At 33.3% G+C, this 20,216-nt stretch overlaps 1 protein-coding gene and 1 long non-coding RNA gene across 2 annotated transcripts; one reads left to right on the top strand and one right to left on the bottom strand.

The window, feature by feature from the left end:
• The first annotated feature begins 661 nt into the window (after positions 1–661).
• Positions 662–1,121, top strand: LOC135144508 (uncharacterized). The gene is made up of 3 exons (XR_010283173.1): positions 662–836; positions 888–1,003; positions 1,063–1,121. It is a non-coding gene; the product is annotated as an uncharacterized LOC135144508 (long non-coding RNA).
• Positions 1,122–1,703: 582 nt separating this feature from the next.
• LOC135144525 (uncharacterized) lies at positions 1,704–4,377 on the bottom strand. The gene is made up of 17 exons (XM_064076554.1): positions 4,310–4,377; positions 4,184–4,252; positions 4,012–4,129; positions 3,732–3,871; positions 3,524–3,620; positions 3,399–3,445; positions 3,266–3,345; positions 3,145–3,209; positions 2,971–3,090; positions 2,877–2,908; positions 2,711–2,820; positions 2,548–2,629; positions 2,362–2,495; positions 2,211–2,301; positions 2,028–2,157; positions 1,885–1,973; positions 1,704–1,782 (listed from the first exon to the last, which is right to left on the bottom strand). The coding sequence occupies exons 2-16, from the start codon at positions 4,248–4,250 to the stop codon at positions 1,910–1,912; spliced, it is 1,377 nt and encodes a 458-aa protein (XP_063932624.1). The 5' UTR covers positions 4,251–4,252; positions 4,310–4,377; the 3' UTR covers positions 1,704–1,782; positions 1,885–1,909.
• Positions 4,378–20,216: the final 15,839 nt, after the last annotated feature.

The raw sequence follows: 20,216 nt of genomic DNA, 5'->3' as shown, positions 1-20,216 counted from the left end.
CTTAAAGTAGCTGAAGTTTGTCGACATAATTGAGAACCAATAAAAGTTGAAATAAACAGAAGTCTACAAACTTTGGCGCTGCTGCGAAACTATTCCATAAAGAAACTGTAAACTTTCTTTCTCTCATTCCTACCTTTACTCTATAATTGAAAGAATTACAAAACGAGTTGAGGCGCAGTATTTATGAGAGTAAACAGCTATAAAAAGAGGTATTCGCTAAAAAATTGAGCTCACAGGAGTTCACTAGGGCGTCGTTCAGAAACAAAAAAGAATACCAAGAAAAATAGAAATCACGTGTCATAATGATGCCTAATTACTGTACTTACAGTGGAGGAGAATCAATTAACATATCGTTACAAATTAGTAAAAAAAAAAATATTATTACTTTTTTTCATGGCACAGTCTCCTCGTATACCTAACAAGGTTTTACCCAGTTTAATAATTTCGTTCGTGTTTATGCGAATATATTTACAAGGAAAAAAATGTTCAGGACTATAATAAATTAAAAAAGAAAAATAAACATATTGACCAAAGAATTATTCCCGAACCATCGGAAAGAGAGGTAGACCTTTATCTAGTTTTACTTTAAACATTTTATTTTTCGAAGTACGTTTACAGTTTAAATATTAAACTTTTCCTTTTCTACTGAGGCTAACAATTTTGGCACTTCAGTTTCGGCTAAAAACCTTCCTGGTTCTCTTACTAAAGAAAATGTAGTTTTTAACGGTTTTAATAGAGGTGGGCGTCCGCCCAATAAAGTGTCACTGAGCGATCCTTTTCGAAAAGTTAAAAAACAATATGAGAAAGAAAAACTTAAAGCTTGTATAGAAAAGGAGGTTTGTCTTTTTTGTTGTTACTTTATTTGTTTACCAAATACATCTTTATAGAAAAGACATAAAAATTTTTTAAAGAACAAGAAGGAAAAAGAACTGTATATGAAGAAAAGAAGAGAACTAAGCAAGAAATTTAGACAGAAAAATAAGAAGGGGCAGCCCATTATGAAGTTAGAAATATTTTAAAAAACATTAGTTTTATATTTCACTGAGTTCCTCTCTGCGACAGACACAGGATCGAGTTACTTCTTTCAAAGCTTTAAGGATTGCTCGCTTTTTTGCTTTATAAATGAAGAAATATTATTGCTAAGCTTTCTGCTAAAAATTTTATTAACTAAAACGTTTTATAGTTATCGGTTGAAAAGATTAACGTCTTTATCATACACATTAAAGTAAACTTTATAAACACTCAGGATTATAGCAGAGAAAGAAAGTAGTTTTTATAATATAGCTTTATTTTATTTAGTCTTTCATGAGAAGAAACCAACTAAGTGGGATTATTATATATTCATTGGAGTAGTGCACTTTTTAATTTAGTTTAGTTAAAAGTTAGCTTTTAAGAAGTTTGAGCCTTCATAAAATCTTATTACTTAAAAATCAAGCCTAAAATTTTATAAACGGTTACTGAAGCGCTCAACTCAATATATTTTTTATTATAACATATTGTGTTTTTAATGAACTTATCTTTATTCAATTTCGATTTTAAGGAGTTTAAACCTTTTAATCTTGAATATTTATACTTACTTAAGCACACATTAATTGTTGTAATTAAGGCGGCGACCTTTTTTTCCCCCTTGGCTTCTTCCTAGCCTTGCACGTTATAATAAGGAGGAGCAAGATCTCTATTGAAAAGTAACAAAGCGCTTTTAACCTTTGAAAAGTATTTACAAATCACAATCAAAAATTGTTAAGTGCTTAAAGTTCTCGTTACCGCAGTAAGCCTCAAAAACTGCAATGAAAAAACAATTGATTTTTTTTTACATAAAAGGGATAACTATTTATTCGATATACTGTACTAATGCAGAAGAGATTATAATAATTTTTTTTTAACTAATGAAGTGTGAAAAGCTACAGAATTACGTCTCCTTTATATAAGCTACGGATGTCCAGCCTTGTCTATAGGATTTTTTTCTAGACCATCTAATGCAATTAGTTCATTACTCAGAAAAAATAATTAAGCAGTAAAGAACAAACAGCTCGAGGCATTGTCCGACGTGGACACGTGGAGTGTTGGTTTGGCGATTGCACGCACAGCGGGCGTCAGGCAGAAGCGTTTCGATTGTGGCATACAAGTAGTGATCTGGCCGGTAGCACTTTCTGTAGTCTTTTTAAAATGATTAAAAAAAATCGAAACAAAAATTTTCTACAGAGACCCACCAGTGCGAGGAGACCCCCCAAGGATAGGCTGAACAAAGTCGATAACCACATCGCAATTGCGCTGATGGCGAAGTTCAATTTCTCGGTCGATCTACGCAAAACCCGGCAATTCTATAAGAGTAGCGCTTTTGAACTTGAAATACAGTAAAACCTTTCTGAAGATGTAACACGTGAGTTTGCTTTTTAACAAGTAGGGGGCCGGCTCCTTGTGGATTTTGTTGTCGATTGTTTTCATCAACCAACAAATGTTTTCTACGTAACGGAAGTTCCAACGGGCCATGAGATCTTTAGAATAAAAAAAAATTATGCCAAATAAGATCAATAATAAGGCTGTTACTGAAAATTTGCACAACGAATTGCTTTTCGAGCCAAATAAAAATAAAGCCAGTGTCCAAAAGTTTGTCAAGTCTCATACGTTCCTGAGAAACACAGAGTTTTTTTGTTAAAAAAATTTTAAAAAAAAATAAACGAGGTGACTATTTATAACAAACAGTTCCAACCAAGTGGGCCACAGTTATAGTGTTTCCAGATTTATCAAGATCGTCAGAAAGCGGAGGATCCATATATATACAAACAAAACGTTCTGGATGGAGAAGTTCATGAAGACGATCTGCAAAAATAGGACGCTCAAATAGCTCCTTATGTGGAAGCAATAAAGGTGTATACCAATATTATTGTGGAGATCAAGTTCGTAGTAGCTGTATTCCATATATAACTAATAACTATAAAACTATAAACAAAAATTAAAAAAAAAAACTACCGAGTACAGAGAGGGAGTTGCAGGCTTTTGTCCTGTAGCGGCTCAATAGTCGGACACCAAGAAAGCGGCAAAGGGATCTCCGGAAGGCGCACGTAAGTAGGCCGTCGAGGATCTACAAATCTTTTTTGAAGATTTTACATAGCTTAGAGAATAATTATAATAGAAAATAAGCACCTCTCTCTACGCTTGATAGCAGCTCGCTGTCCTCCAGTAAGAAGATGCGAGCGTTCTAATAAGTACTGCCTTCACGTTTTAAAAAAAAGGACTTAAATTTATTAAATGCAGTGACGCTCACTTGTGTTCTTAACAGTTTTCGTTTCTCTTTCTTGTCATATAAAAGGCCTTTATTAACTCTGTTTTTCCTTTTCTTGCGATCTGTTTTAGTAGTCGCTTTAATGATAGAGATAAATAAGACGGAAAAATTATACATGAAATGTAATCTTCGTCCCATAAATCTTCATCCTCGCTATAATCACTATATATTATATAAAATTTTTTATATATATTTATATATTACATCGAACTTTAACAATAACTAGTATGATAAAAGTACCTATCATTATCATAATCCGATTCGTTAGGCAGCTCCAGAGCTTCTATTATTAAATCCTCGTCTTCGCTCAGCCAGGAGTCAAAAATAACTGCATTATCTTTAATAACAAGGAATTATAATAAAATTAATTCCCAGGTAAAAGGCGAGATAAAAAAAATTCAATAACCGATATATTTTTTTTTAATAAAAATTTAAGGAAAATACTAACTATTAATAATAGACTTAGCGCTAAACATTGAGGTCCTTTTAAAAATTTCTTCAAGTTGCTCCTCAGTTAAAATTTTTTCGTTAGAAGCGGGTAGAGAATGAGTTTCAGTATTTTCAATAGTTTGAAGGTTATGCTTATCACTTATATTTTATGAATATTAAAAATTAACTGTCATCTATGAGATAAAAATAGGGCAAATCATTAAAAAGCTCTTCAAAAATAAGTAAGTAAATTTAGAGTATAACACCAATATTATAATAACTCTAAAAAACAGTGTTACTTATTTAATGCTAACTGTTCCTTATATTTCTCAAGTTCTTCAAACTTTTTCATTATAGAGGAAACACTCTCTCCGTCCTCTACGTAACCGACATAATGCGAACAACTAGGCTGAGATTCTAAAAAACAAAATGAGACACATACTATAAACAACAGAGAATTAAAATAGAAACTTGAAAACTTTATTGCGCGTCTTTTCCTCAAAGAACGGGTAGCCTCAAAATCTTCAGGTGTTTCCATTGCTAAAAAAAATTTTTTTTCTTGGTTAAGGTTGGTTTAAGAGCAGATAAAAAACGAACTTAAAATTAAAAACTTTTTAAGAACGCAAGCTATTTCTTTATTGAGTTTAGCTTGCAAAAAAGGTAAGCATCATCCTCTCCACCGAAAAGGATATAGTTCAGAGATTAAGCCAAGTTAGTATAAGTAAAATAAAATCATGTGGTGGGGCAACATTTTTACCTTAACTATAGTTTTATTTTCTGATTTCTTTATCGCAATAGCAATATGTAGCCAAACTACCTATAGCTTTTTGCTACTTCCTCACCTTATGTATGTACATATGTATAGATTTGGTTTAAACAAGTGTTCCTTAAAGAGGGCTTCATGAGGCTCAGCTCGGTAGTAGATTTCGAGGACGAAGGTTCTTCTAAGTTAGAGTCGAAATTTGTAGCCCTTTCTATTAGAGTTCTGGTATTCACTCTTTTGGCAAAAGTTTCTTAAGTTATTGGTTTATTGTATTTCTTCTCGTAGGAAGCTTTAGATCACAACGTAGCTATATATTTGATATAATTCATGGAGCCTGTTACTATGCGAAGGATCGGAATTTGATAAACCTGCTATCTTGAAAGTAACAGTAACCCCGAAAGAATGGAACAAGTTCTACTTTAGAAGGATCAAACTAACTAACACTATATAATTGTTAATTATCTTGTTCTATTAGATTAGAACAAAAAGAACCTCCCAAGTGGGAGAAAAAAAAGAGACAGTTAACTAATAACCTCACAACTTTGCTTTTTTAATAATATAGTTAAGATGCTTACTATATTCTAGTTTAGTATCTATTACTACTCCAAAGTACCTAATCTCAGAATATCAGGAAATTTCGATATTGCGGATAGGCAACCTTTTGTCCTGTGATTTACGCTTGTTTATAAAGGTGAATGATTTTTAATCCTAGAAACGTTAACCTTAACTTTCTAGGTATTGTACCATTTTTCTATATTTAGACGACAACTCTGTGATAGAAAGTCAACCAATTTAAGTTCTAAGGATGAAAATATTGCTACATCATTTGCATAAGCACGAGTTCAATGGTCTGATGTCAAAAAATCGGACATGTAAGTTGAAAAGAACATAGGGTTTAAACCCTGTGGAACAGTTGAGCACATGCCAACTAAGAATGATAAGGGAATTTCACATTAAAAACCAATATTCCATTTGTTCAAAATATAATATTAAGTTAAGAGTATTTACCTTCTACAATAACTTAAAATGCTTCATTATGTCAAATCTTTCTTAACTTCCACTAGGACTCGAACCTGTTGCGGTAGATGTGCGAGTTTTACCATATTCGTGTTATTCTTGTTGAGCTATATGGCGAGTAGATAATTAATTAATGTAACACTAACTCGCTTTCAAAACGTTTCCTATTAAATATAGGAAACCAGTAGTTCAATAGTTGACTACACATTGTAAAGGTCATGATGTTTTAGGACAAGTTTACCAATAGTAAATTTTCAAAGATTGCGAAATAGTTAATTTCAGAGTAGAAATAACTAAGTTTTTTAAAAAAATGGCTACAGTGCCAAGGTAAACAAGAATATTATTCGAATCTGAAGCCTTTTTAATGTCAAGCTTTATAATTATCATCTCGTTTACAGCATCTACCGTTACCGAGGGAAGACAGGAGGATGGATTCCTTTTCAAATAACTTGTAATCTAAGTGGCCATTCTTATCACAGTTGATTCACTTGGACACATTTCCATTTTAAAATTATAAATTTTTAAAAGATGGTTTTTGTAAAGGTTTCAGATTTTTAAGGATTATGATATAATTAGACTATCTTAGTTTTAAGAGGGCGAGTCCTGTGCGAATGCCCATGCTCTTGCCTTTGATTGGCATGATTTGCTCTAGTTACTTCCCCTAAGGTTGTTATAACACAAGTAAATAAAGACTTGTGAAGAAGACTTTTGTTATGTAGTCTCCTTAGTTAAAAAAAAATTATTTCCGAAGTAATCTTCGTGATAGAGAGTGTTTTGACAATTAATAATTCTCATTCGCAGCATTTACATCTACATTAAAAATATTATATAATCGTGACTTATTTATTTCTGTTAAGATTAATTAAGGTAATTAACCAGGGCAATGAGAAATTTTAGAATTACGGATTATGAGTGGATACCAGAGCGTGCACGTAATAATAGAGTATTCTGAAGATATATTTTAAAAATAAATACATCGAGAACATTAGGAAAACCTTTCAGTAACAGATGGATAGTTTACGAAAATCAATAATGGTATAGCTCTCGAGCAACAGCTGGTCATCAATGCTGGTAGACTTACTAGAAAAATATTTCGCAAAATGATCTTTGGCAGCAAAAAAATTTCGACGTACGAAAAATGGTGTCTTGATCAGCGGTATTTAATTTCATGTTGGGAAGTTTTTAAAATTATCTGTATATCCATTAGAAACCGGATGAATATAGCAACACCAATAATTTAAAGGTTCTTCGTTAAGGAATCAAGCGGGCTTTTCTCAGAGAGCCAGTAATCTACAATAATAACATCGTAATTAATGTTTTTCCTAATACACTTTCTACGATAATAATTGTAATTCCTTGTATTAATCTTGTGATATAACTTGAGGTGAATTTCGCCGGTTAAAGCATTCACGTGTGCAATAGTAGAGGCCACCAGTACGTTAACAAAACAATAAATTTAAAGAGTAGTGATTGTCTTCATTTCAGTTTGTATGGCTTATATATAAATTTAGATAAGATATTTCTAAAAAATATTAGAAATGTTCGGAAATATTCTCTGTTGGTTTTGCATGCTGTACGCCTTCGAGAACTTATATATTATAACCAGAAAAGTAATATTATATTAAGTAATATAAGGTGTAGTGTAGACAGTAAAATGATTTAAAAGTAAGTTGAAGTACTTGAAAAGGCTAAAAATTTATTTGATTATTATAGATCCTCCTGGGGCCCCAAACCCGATTGTACAACAAACAGAGAAAAATAAAACTGCAACCGCAACTGGTGCGCGAGTCAAACTTATGAATTACATATGAACTGCTTTAAACACTTCCCTTACACTATAAACAAATTTATATCTAGGTTATTGGTGGCGTTTAACCTCTATACAATTAAGTCTTTAACAAAGTTGATTTCGAGGTTATGTTTATAACTCGAGAGTAATTTTGTAGGCCTTCCCCGAAAGCTCATCTTTTATGTATAAAGTGATGCGCAATGTCAATATGCCTTACCTTCTTATATGAAGAGACACATATCACCATACCTTTTACTTTTCCGTTATCCCTATAAAACTTCTTGTTAAATTCAAAATATGGTAAAATTTCTAAATACAATTTTCAGAGCTGGTGTATTCGAGACGTCATCCGTTTTCAAAAGAAAACATTAATTTTCTTGTCTTGTCTATAGGTCCAGTGCCCATTGCACTGGAGGGTTGTTAATGTAACACAAGGTAGTTCTACAGTTGTCTAAAAGAATTAGAGCTGCACTCGACTAGCAAACTACTGTCAGGGAGACATTACATTTTATATAGAGTAGAAGTTTTTTTGTTTGATATAGGTAGTTTAGTGTCTAATAGCAACTTTCATATGTTCTTCATTATTGCAGTGGAGAATTTGATTTAGCACAGATGATGCATTTAAGATCCCAAGTCTAGGGCTATCAGAACTTTTCCGTTGAGAGCCAATTATATTATAATACGAATGTTAGTGTCTCCATCAGTGGAAGGTTTAAATTTAGTACAGGCGGGCAAAGATAGTCTTTGGGTGTTATCCATTAAGAGTCTTCCTTGTATACTATGTGTTGCATACTCTCATACTATATACCTTCTTATAAAGCGGAAAGTAATCTTTCCTGAACTCCAACTTTTATGTAGTCATTAATATAATTACCTATGATAGTTTCATGAAAGAGAATATGCGTTATTAATTTAATTTTATTATAGCCTGTTAAATAAGTCTTTGAAAAAAAGGACTAGCTGATTCTATTAAGCTGCACAATAGCAACATAAACTTTAAAAAAACGGTTTCTTTTTTTATTGTTATATCGGAAGGTTTTTTTATAGGCAGTTGTTTATGCTTACAATCAAATTTCTTGTGCTAAATGCATGTAAACTATTTTTTGCAACCTAGTAAGTAAAATCCTAGTTATACTAACGTATAGATTATTTTCTTAATTTTTGACCTTGGTAAGGAGTAGTATGAGAAATGATATAAAAAGGGCAATGTCTTATATGTTTTAAAATTTCTTGCAGTCTCGCTTTAAATTGAGTGTTTAATTTAAATGAAATCCCAGGTAGTTGTGATAGTTTTTTCATTATCTAAGTTATTTGCGTCAACTATTTCAAAGTGCATTTAAGGCTTCAGTTCTTTAATAGCTACACCTTAGTAATGTCTTTGTTCTACGATTGCATAACACATGACAAGTAAAAATTTTTGTGCAATGAGCTTAGTAATCGTTTTTGGTTTTTTATCTTGTATTGAAAATCTTAAAAACCCCTTTATTTATCACGTGTTCTGTTTTTTCTTTAGGAAAAAGGTAAATTGCCAGCTTTATGAGTAATCTGATTTTCATGACAGCCAATATCTTTAGTTTGGTTTCGTCGAAAATAATTCTAATTTTAAAGGAGCGGTTTAATTTTAGGGGTTTCCTCATACTACGAGAAATTTTTTTTTGGTTTTATTGAAGTGCATTAGGTTTAATGTTGTCAGAGTATACTCTATGTTGTGTAATCCCCTGGTTACTTACCATGTTTTAACAATTTTTGGGTTTTAAATTATATCCACAGTTTTTTCTTATTATCATAAAAAAATTTGGGTTATTTTTCTCGTCAGTGTTATGAGCTTAAATATTGTCTTTTTTTGATCTATAAAAATGTGTCATTTTCGATGTGGTATTTTGAAACTGTTTCTGAGGTATGAAGGAGTGTGTACCTATCCGGGTGGTAACGCTCCAGGGTAAACAGCAGTTCCCGCCTAGATTTCTTTGTAACCATCTCATTCAAAGAAAAATAGTGTATCTTTCATAGCAATATAATAGAACGAAACAAAGAAAAAAAGAATAAAAGTTTACTTAATTTTTTTTTTTTTTGGGCGTTGGCATACCACGGCTGGTATCCGGAAAGGGCCTTAAGCTGCTTAATCTAAATTCCCTCTTTTTCAGGAGTTGGCGCACTAGTGCCCGCAAGTTCTTCATAGAGCTATCATGACTGCCCTGAGAGGCTGAAAAAATGGAAATATCGGATACGACCCCCACCATATAAGGTCTAGTGTAGTGGAAATCCGCTAAAAATTACCACCGGGGGCAGCTTTAAACACAAGACTGAGGTTACCTAAAGACACTAAGCCAGCACCACTGCCAGCCAGGTCTCACTGATTGTGCCCTCCTCACCTAGGAAGGAGGAGCTCTTTAGGGGTTGACTTTATTTTAGGTTTGTATCGCTTTTATACATAAACTTTACGAATTTTCATAAAAATTAAAAATGTTCGGGAGTATTCAATTCCATATTAGTCTGAAACTTTGTAGCTTTTAGTCTATTAAAGTTCCATATAATATATTACTTTCCGACAAGCAGTTATCCAAAAATCATGTTTTTGAAATGAGTGGCTTTGGAAATATGTCTGCCAGATTTAGTCTAGAGGGTATATATCCAATGTAAGTACTTTCTTTATGTAGTTCATCCTTATTGTAGTGATAAGCTATGTCAATATGTCTTACCCTTTTTTTCGATGCATCACCTTTAACTATCTCTTTTTACTGTTTCGTTATCAGTATAAAATTTTACTTTTAATCCATAGACTGAAAAAATTTCTAAGTGTATATTGTTTAGGAGCAATATTTTGATATAGTCTTGCTTAAAGCTATGTACTCGGCCTCAAGAAAATTTATTTATTTTTGTTTATCTATATTAGAAGACCACTGCACTAGAGATCCGTTAACTAAAATAATATAATCCCTGGCGGTTTTATAGTCGTAGAAGTCAGCCCAAGAGGATTCACAATAACACTCCATTAAGATATTGTTATCAGAATAGCTATTCCACTTATGAAGAGAAAGATTTCTTGTTTGATATAATTAAGTTTTAAGTGCTAATTTCATATGTTCTTCAATGTTCCAATGGAGGAATTGGCTCAGGATGAATGCCGTGTATGTGGTATCAGGCCTAGTGCTAGCGGCAAATATTACGTAAAGATCCGATTTTAGACTAAAATTTTCAGTATTATTGCTCCCAATAGTGGGGGATTTAATTTTAGTACAGGTGGGTAAAGGTGGTCTACATTTAGATTTATCACCAACAGAGAATTTTGAGATAGGTTTCTCAGCTAAGTCTTTGTGAAAAGACAGTTGACTTTTTTAAACCATACAACGTTCATTCCTAAAGCGCATTTTCTTTTTTTATTATAGTGTTCTCTAAGAAGGTTCATTTCTGACAATTTATTTTGTTTAATATCATGTGTTGGCCACGAAGTATGCCTACAAAGACTGCTTTTTTGTAATTTGGTATGCAAAGGGCTGTAGTTATATTAACTGTGTGAATAGGTTTTGGAAAAATATTAGCTATATTAATAAGTAATCGAAATGATGATTTGGAAAGGAGAGGGGAAAAAACCTCTTTATAGTCGATACAGGCGCTTGTTGATATGCCCTCGCAATCAATCCCGCTTTGCTTAACATGGATCTCACGTAGTTGTAATGGTATTATCATAATTTAAGCTATTTATATCAAAGACATCAAATCCATCATGAGTAAGCATGGTTTAACTCCTATATTAGCTGATTCTCTGTAATTATCTCTCTTTTCCGATTGCAAGGCTTCATTGTACGTTAAATAAAAGTTTTGTGTCAAAAGGTTATCACTGGATTTTTGTTTTTAAGTTCAAGTGTCAAAAAAATTTCTCGGAAGTTCTTTTATTTAATGTACCCTTTATTTCTTTTGTTAAAATGAGCTGATCTTCATCATTGCAATATTTTATTTTGTCAATTTGATTTTTTTTTTGCAGGGTTTATTTGTTTGTAAGTTAAACTTAGTATTTTAATATTAACGGTATCCTTTTTATAAGGGCTATATTTTAAATTCTTATGCTTTAGATAACCTTTGGATTTATTATTTCAAGAGTACATACCTGGTGGGGAAACCTTCTGGTCACTATTTTCCAGAGCTTTTCTTTTCCTTTGATAATATTCCCAGTTGTCTATGTTTAATTGGGGTGAGTATAAAATTGTCTATCGTTTATATTGAAATTCTCACAATTACTGTTAATTATTTCTATTAATATGTTGGTTATCATTATTATTACTATTACTGTTATTATTATTAATACTATGTTATGATTAGCAGTATTATTGTTACTATCACTATTATTATTACTATTATAATTTTATTAAAATCGTTATTATTGTATTTGTTTAATTTGTCGCTCCTAGAGTCGATATTATGAATTGTCTGTTCATTAATGTCTTCTAAAATATTTTTATGGCAAGTTGCTTGTACATGAGCGTTATATCTTCGCTAGCTGAACTGTTTGCTTTATATTGCGTTGTAGTATCAATACTAGCACTGGAAAGTTGTTGTCTTTTATATAAAAAACTTCATCATATGTTAAGAGAGATTGAAGGTGGAATTTAGCAATCACAAAGGGGAAGATGTCTTCAAAACATACTATATAGTAGAATTTATTGGTTTGGAAAGAAGAACGCCACCGAGCCGGACTTGAAATTTTTATTTAATTCCGGGAATCATAAGAAAGGATTAACTACCTAGAGATTCATAGTAACTTGCTCCGATGGATCTTAATCCAAAAATTTCAGTAGGCTACTTCCTTTGGTTCTTTTTTGAAACGTTGTTTAGTATGTGTACCGCGTCACGTAAGCTTCGCTCCAGAAAAGTTTCTGGTAATTCGGATTGTTTTAGTATGCAACGAATCAAGACACAATGTCTGAATGATTCTTTCACTCAGCATGTTTTGAGATGTTTTTTTAGTTACCATTGAAAATTTAACACCTGCATTTTGTTTGTAGTTCTTGCACAAGTTTAATATTAATGAATTTACTACCCTTATCGGTTCTTATTTCTTCAATTACAGCAGCTGTGGTAGTTCCATTTATGTATAAATTTTCTATGTAATTATTGTGTCCTACAATCCAGTAAATAATTAGATTTTTTATTTCGTGTTTAGACTTCGCATAGATTATGGTGACTCGTTTAGACCTAGCGTCCCGTTGCGGCTCCTAACTCTGGGCCCCTAACCTAACCTTAACCCTCATATGACGGTATGTCCATATATAAGGTGTCAATATCCATTAAACGTTTTAAAATACGTTGATTATTAGTTACGCTTATTTTGTTAACTTTTTTATTCTATATCTAACATATTTGGCTTATTTCACATTCTTGAGTTTTAAAAGATGATATACCAGGAGATATTCTTTTTTAGTAAGGATAGCTAATATGCCCATATTTGAAGTGTTCTCTGGAATGATGGACTTAGGTTTCATGGTATGAAATGTCGTAGTCATTGCTGTATTATCGTAGTCATGACGTTTATAAGAAATAAACCATTCTCTTTTTTACCTTGAGCAACAACCTTGTCTTTCTTATTGACAAAAACACTAATAATTTTGATACAGATATCAAATCCTTTGTCATTTAATTTACCTACGTAGCCCAGGTTATGTTTGAAATTTCGTCTAAAATAGCTTTTTCATTATCTATAAAAAAAAATTTTATATAACCGGCTTGTTAAGCCTCAGTACTATCATTTTTTATATCAATAATAACGTCTCTATCGTATCGGATATCAGTCATCCTTGATAAAATGAGGATAGACCCCATTGTCAACAACCCCCTGTAACCCAGGATTCCTATTTATCGGAGAGTTAAGATTTAAGTTGTGCCATGATTTCTAAGAGTCACGCCTCTTCAATGTAGCCAATTTTTTTTACAAAATTGCTTGTTTGCTTAGTGTATATAGATATTGAGGTCTTAAATGTTAGCCTTGGCAGTTATTGCTGGAATGACTATCGACCTTCAAAAAATTTGGAAATCTGTTTTCCCATGTGACTTTGTTGGTTTCATGATGTATTTAGGGATAGAGCATTCGAGTTGTTTTCAATATTATGCCTGTTATCTTCTTGAATTAAGGAATTCAGTTCATAATGGTGATACAAGTTTATTACTGTAATACTGTTCTAGTGATATAACATCATAGTTAAATTCTTCTCCAACTCTGTGGGTGAGGGCTATGATTTTATGTAAGTTCTCAATTTCACCATGAGTTAATAGTTTTGATTGAGCACTGTTCTTCTATTTGACTCGAAATGTGGTCCACGGTTGTATGGACTCATTATCCCTCTTTCTTTTTCACATAGTTCATGTATTTTGCTTCCGAATGTTACGAGTGACTTTTTTACAACCGCATTTTAGACGTTTTGAATCACTTGTTCTGAAGCGGGCATCGTAATTCTTCAATTCTTTCTCAGGATGTTGACTGATCATTAAGATTTGATACCAAAAAAAATCCGCTTTTTAAGTTCTCCAATTTTTTCGTTAAAAATAAATTTGTTCATAGATCCCTTGAACAGTTAATACCAACGCTATGTCTATTAGCCACCGTCTTAATTGTAAAGCATCTCGAAGAATTTGTACACTACGTTGCAGGTGGAAATGAATTGAGTTGGTACATAACTATAAATATATAGTATAGCGTCAGCGAGTAATAAAAAGTTAATTTAGCTGTAAAAATAAAAAAAATAAAAAAAATATTAGAAAATTAATTTAGGAAAAATTATCTATATAAGAAAAAAAGAAAAATTAAAAAGATTTATATGCAAATATAATGTATATATCTATATTCAAAAATTGAAAGAAAAGATTAAAAAAAGATCCTTATGAACGTAACTGAAGACCCTTAACCTTGTGGTGGCTAGGCGCTGATAACGCATTAGAATGAAAGAAAGGAACAAAGACTAGGGGTTGACTGTATTTATTAATTTTTTTATTTATCGATTTGACATACTACAGTCGTTATCTCTGCTATAATTTAAACTGATTAATTTCTAAATTTCCTCATAGCAGAGAGGGATTAAGGCCTCTCGGGTCACCCCTCAACATAAAGACTGCGATATCTGCGCTTTAAGCGTTTAACGCACCCCCCCCCTCCCCCCAAGGAAAGAAAATTTAGAATATTATAATGTAATAAATGTTCTAAAGCCTTTTCAATACTCGGGTTTCTAGATATATCCATATATATTTAGGCCGTTTATATCATAAAAAAATGCGCAAGAGTATAGTTCATGGCGTTATTTATCAAATTGTTGGGGTGTTCTTCATATTGTGTAAGACATTTTATAGTCGTCCGTTTAAGGTGAAGAAAAAGAAGTTCAATATCATATTCATGATGTATTGGGAATTTCGCACGAAGCAGGATTCTTTTAAAGGATCTGAAGTCTGAATTTATATGCAAAGTCGAGCAGTAAGAACATGAGACAGATGCGTAATTAATAATAGGACTGACAATAGTTATATATGAGTTTATTTTTAAGATTCAAATGACTTTTTTTTGCTTCTAAGAGGGTATAAAGTAGAATTTATATTCTTATTTCCTTTAACAAGATAATTAATGTCAAGCTTCCACTTAAGTCTAGAGTCAATAATAACGCCAAGGTATTTTACTTGATTGCACCAAGGGAGAGATGTTTGTGATCCCTTTCTCCTTTTTCTTTAGATGATCATCGCATGGTATTTGTTAGGGTTTGTCGTAATTTTCTACTTTGAAAACCATTTTTCAAGTGTATAAAGAAAAATCTGCTCCTCTTTAATAGCTAATGCAATTGGTCTCGAACTACCATATATGGCAGTGTCGTCAGTGTATAGTGCTGGGGAAAATTTGTTGGTAGGAGAGAGAACATCGAGCTCTTAGGAACACCCAGCTTTAAGGACCTTGGGGGCGGACAAGTCTTCTCCTGTTTTTACAATAAATGACCTGTTGCAAAGAAATGATTACAGCAGTGCACAAGGTTTTCTGGAAACTTGTCTACAATTACTTTTTTAATAGGTTCTTCATGCCAGACTCTATCAAAAGCTTTTTCAATATTTAAGAATACCATAATCGTTGATTTCTTGTAATTATAGGTTTTTTTATTGTTCTCTACGATCCTTACAATTTGCTGTAGTTTGAAATGTTCTCGAAAGCCAAATTGGTTAAGGGAAATAAGTTTTGTAGAATTTGCGAAATTTTTTAATTTGAAGAGTACTATGAATTCAGCAATTTTGCCATCACAGGATAGTAAACTAACTGGCTTATAATCTTTAGCAAAGTTGCTAGTATGGTTACTTTTTGGTATAACATCTGACTGTTTCCATCTTGTAGGAAAATAGCCTGATAAAAAATAGGGTTGATTAGTTTTGAAAGGTACACAACAGCCAATGGAGGAAGATTTTTTAGCATTCGATTTGATATACTTTCAGGGACCCTGCTTTTATTAATTTTATCTTAATTTCAGGTTAAACCTCCCTTTCATTCGTAAACATCTGAGAATCTAAAGGCGATGAGGCTTTGCGGACGTAGATAGTATTCGGTTATCACCAAATATTCATTTGTTATTGAAGATAATGAAAAGCTTGCGCTGAGAGGATAAACATTCTGCGAATATGTCGGCCTTTTCCATATTGGAATGAGCAATCTCTCCTCTATCATTTAAAAGTTGTATATCAATTATTCTTATTTGAGTTTTAAAAGATTTTGTCATTTTTCATATAGAATTATAGAACGAATTTAAAGATCGTAGGGTTGACTTTATTTATTTATTTAGGATATACTACATCCAAGCCATATTAGAAGAGGTCTAAGATACTGCTTAATCTGATTTACAAATTAAAAATGAAGTCCTTTATACCAGGGAGGTCGTTGGGGTGGCTAGAAGGTGTCCTGGCCTCCTATAACGAGAGTAAGCACCCCGTCATAGGTTATGTCTCGAACAAATAAATCTTTGGGATGAGCTAAATATTTATCATAGCTCTCCACAGTAATGCGATGAAGGTATTAAGAAGCGTTTCTAATTTCATGTGCACTGTGCAAGTGAGCACCCCGAATGAACCATGGGGCATTTATAAATATTCGCAACATCGATTTGGAACCGCTTGAAGTCGCTTTAAGTTTAGTTGACTACTATATAACCATGGCTATTTGACCATGCCACGGCTGCATAAGTCAAAGTCGGCCAAACAATTTTCAAATAAAGCTTAAGTTTGTTGCTTATTGAGTAAGAACTATTTTTACACAAGAGGGGATTAAGTTCTTTAATTGTTAACACCGCTTGATCGATGAGGTAGCCAACGTGAGAGCACCAAGAGAATTGCTTGCCGATCCAAACACACAAGCACTTGACTTCCTTGTGCCAGGACAGGACTGGTCGCAAAGCGTTATAATAGATGCCATCGTTTTATGTCTCCTATTTGCTCTTAAGGGGTTAATTGTAATTCGCTACTCATCAAACTATACCTCAAGTGCGGAAACATATCTTTACACGTGTTTTAAAGCTAGAGAGAGAGATGTGATGTGGGCTTAGACAGACGTATCGTCCTCAAATTGTGACAGAAGCGGAGTATTCTCTGGTCTGGATATGCCCGACACATATAAAGCAATAAGATGGGGTTTAGCGGCGAGGCTTGGGGGGCCCCCATAGCCAGTTCGTTTAAAGATGAGCTAGCCTTTCCCACTCTGACATACATGTCCTTTGGTCAGAAAAGACTGGAGAAGCGAAAGAAGATAATCTGTTGCCTTCAGGATAGACAGTTTCATTAAAAGTCCATAGTGCCATACCCTGTCGAATGCTTTTTCGACATCTAGAAGTAAGGCGCATGTCGACTTATTGTTATTAAAACCTTTTGTAACCTCTTCGGAAAAACGCAAAAGCTGCTGCGTAGTAGAATGACCCCTTTGGAAATCCAAACTGAAACTTTGGTATACAACCAGTACTCTCCACAAACTTTTGCAGTCGTCCACGTGTTACAGCTTCATCTATTTTGCCAATACAAGACAAGACTTACAGGATGATAGTCTTTAGGAAATGCAGATGTTCACTTTAATTTAGGGATGCACATGACTGCTGCCATTTTCCATAGTTCAGGAAAGGTACATGACTCAAAAGAATAAGTGAAACTAAAGCCTTATTGCTGTCTCGAGCAAGTGTTTAAGCATGTCGTTGGTTACGCCGGCAGGGCCTGGAGGCACGCAGAAGGTTTATAATTGATCTCACTTCTTTCCTCTCGGTGTATTCGTTAAGTTATTTTGCGAAAATTGTTACAGCAAGTAGCGCTATTTTCGGTCTTAGGAGCTATTTTTTTGTGTGAATAGACAGTGTCTAAAATTATCTTGGCCAGAACACATCCGCCTTAACTTTGTTATCAAAAGTATAATCGCTCTCTGTTTTAAGGGCCGTAGGATGAGGTTTCTTGCGATGTCCTATGGATTTGGCAAAACGCCAGGTAGGATGTAGAGTTTCTCGAATTTTTAAGCTAGGCAAGTTTCGATTCCCCCAAGTTTCATTGAGCAAATTAATGAGTGATTTTTTGACCTTTTTGTCAAGTATGTTAAGAATTCGTTTATCTTCGGGACCTCTGAGTGTTACGTAATTACTTTTTTTCCGCTTTCTTAAGTGGAGAAGATATTAATATTGTCAGGTAAGCGTGCTTTACGCGGAGAGGTCGTTACTATAAGAGAAACTGTTTTATGTGCTTGAATAACTGGTCTCATAGCGGGTTACCAAATCATTGAGGGCAACTGATGTCAACGTAGTTGGATTGGCTTCGTTGTCTTGGGTAATCAACTTTAAATTTATTCCAGTCCGTATACCTTCGTATGTAATTCCAAAGAGCTAAATTCTAGAGGACAATTTCGAAAATCCTGGGGAAGTGATCCGAGGAGAGTCCACTAGCGTGGCTAAGTTTGAGTCAATTCATGTGATTTTTGTATACAGTTTCGCTATGGTAAAAAAATACTGATCAGTCTTTAGGTGACAAGGGCACACCCGGGGACTTACCTAAGAGACGATAACAACGTCCCCTTGCCCGGAAAGATTAAAGATTAATCTTGATAGTCACTGCTTCAATTAATGTTCAGTTGGCAAGCGGTATAAACGAGTGGGCTCCTGCTATCAAGGCAATATCAATTTTCTGACGATTAAGAAAGTATTGAAATTCCTTCTTTTGCAAAAAAGGCCGTCCACGTTCCAAAAAAAAATGTGAACTTATTAAAGCTGACGAAGAGAGGTTATTATAAAGACTAAAGAAGATCGTTTAACATATTGCCACTGCTGAAATGGTCGTTCGTATGTTATTTAAATTATGTTCATGGTCTTTTTATTTTGGCTCCATGTTAGCTGCGGATGCGTAGCTCTTCTTGTTCACTGGCTGAATTACTTTCCTAGAAAGTTCTTCTTTAATTCGAGAGTTCTAGGAGGAGGTGCAATTAATTATCTGTACGTATGGCTCTGTGCGATTTGTTGAAGCCAAATGTTTGCGCTTGTGAAAATATTTCTTAGGTGATAAGGGCAACCTCGTTAGTTAGCGTGTGCTCCCCTTGACAGTTAGCGCATTTCAGCGGGACATCTGGTGTCTTCGTGCATCTGGCAGTTCATAATTGCATCCACATTTGACGCACTTAAAGGCGGAGGTACAGAAGGTAGAATTGTGACCAAAAAGTTGACAGCAGCGAAACTGGCCACGTTTGAATACTTGAGTCCTTCAACCGAAATTGAAAGATGATGAAGTGAAGTTATTTGTATATAGAGACCTCAGGTTTCGGCAAATGTACGAGCACTAAAGGAAGAGCTTTTCATTCTTTTCGATAACTTTTCAACGAACGGCCTTTAGTGGGTTAAAAACCTCGATTGCATAAGTGTTTCCTCCACTGCGCTACAGTCAAGTTCGGGAAATTTCTCTGAGCAGTGGTAGTTCTAATTTTTTAAATTTTTTGTGTATAGATATATATTTTTTTTTCAGCGAATAATTAGACTTCTGATTTCTTGTTTAGACTTCGCGTAAATAAAGGTGACACCGTTTTAATCTTGTGTTAGTAACGGCAATAACATATCTTTATCCCTTGGTATATATCTCTAAAAGATGCCAAGAAATATTCTAAAATTTGTTAATAGTAGTTTCAATTATTGTGTAAACTTCTTTGTCTTTTATATTAAGTATTAAACAATTTTACAATTCTGAATTTTAGTATGAAACCCTTGGAACCTTTTTTCTTTAAGGTTATAGCTACAATGTATTTAAGAAATGAATGCTTATTAAAATAGATGTCGTATAATTATCATTATCATTAATAGTAAACAAGCCATTTTTTATTTAATAACAAAGTTTGTTATATTTATAAAGCGGATGAAAAACTTTTTCTCATTCAAACTACCCACAAAAATTAGGTTAGGCTTAAATTTTTTTACAATAAAATGACTATATCATGGACAAAAAATTTCAAATTGCCAAAATGAATATAACTTATTGCTGCCACTTACTGTGTTCATAACTTTAATCATATGGAACTTAGGTCAATAATTCTTCTCCATTAAAATGAATATAGGTATAAGTTTCAACAACTATATCAATTATAAGGTTTGTAGTTTTTTTAAAGTATGAATTTGGTAGTGTCAGGGTTTTTTGTTAAAAATTCTTACACAGTGTGCCCAATATTGCCCCAAAGTTTCCATGTCCTTCGTGTACGACACTAAGGTCTTAAATGATAACCTGATAGCCTTTACTTGAAAGGAGCCGACCTTTGAGAACTTAGAAGTTTGCTTCCTCCCATTAAACTATTAATTACTAGAAAAATTTTAAAGGATAAAACATTAAGTGCTTACCAGTCGTCATGGCCTGTCGGGGTGTTACTATAATATTGTTCTTATAACAACGTTATTTAAACGGGCTAAAGACTATAATCCCATGTAGCTTGG

The sequence above is a fragment of the Zophobas morio genome, unplaced genomic scaffold (genome assembly GCF_036711695.1).
Source record: "Zophobas morio isolate AGI-343-1 ecotype UQ-CSIRO unplaced genomic scaffold, CSIRO_AGI_Zmor_V1 ptg000106l, whole genome shotgun sequence".
Lineage (NCBI taxonomy): Eukaryota > Metazoa > Arthropoda > Insecta > Coleoptera > Tenebrionidae > Zophobas > Zophobas morio.
Note: the sequence above shows the minus strand (reverse complement) of the source record. Positions and strands in the feature narration are given on the sequence as shown.

What these genes read in the sequence shown, in the direction of transcription:
- LOC135144525 (XM_064076554.1), bottom strand. Translation starts at nt 4,250, where the DNA reads ATGGAAACACCTGAAGATTTTGAGGCTACCCGTTCTTTGAGGAAAAGA. An exon ending in GAAAACTGTTAAGAACACAA is followed by an intron (nt 3,210 to 3,265) that starts GTGAGCGTCACT and finishes ACGTGAAGGCAG; the next exon opens with TACTTATTAGAACGCTCGCA. An exon ending in TGGGGGGTCTCCTCGCACTG is followed by an intron (nt 2,158 to 2,210) that starts GTGGGTCTCTGT and finishes CATTTTAAAAAG; the next exon opens with ACTACAGAAAGTGCTACCGG.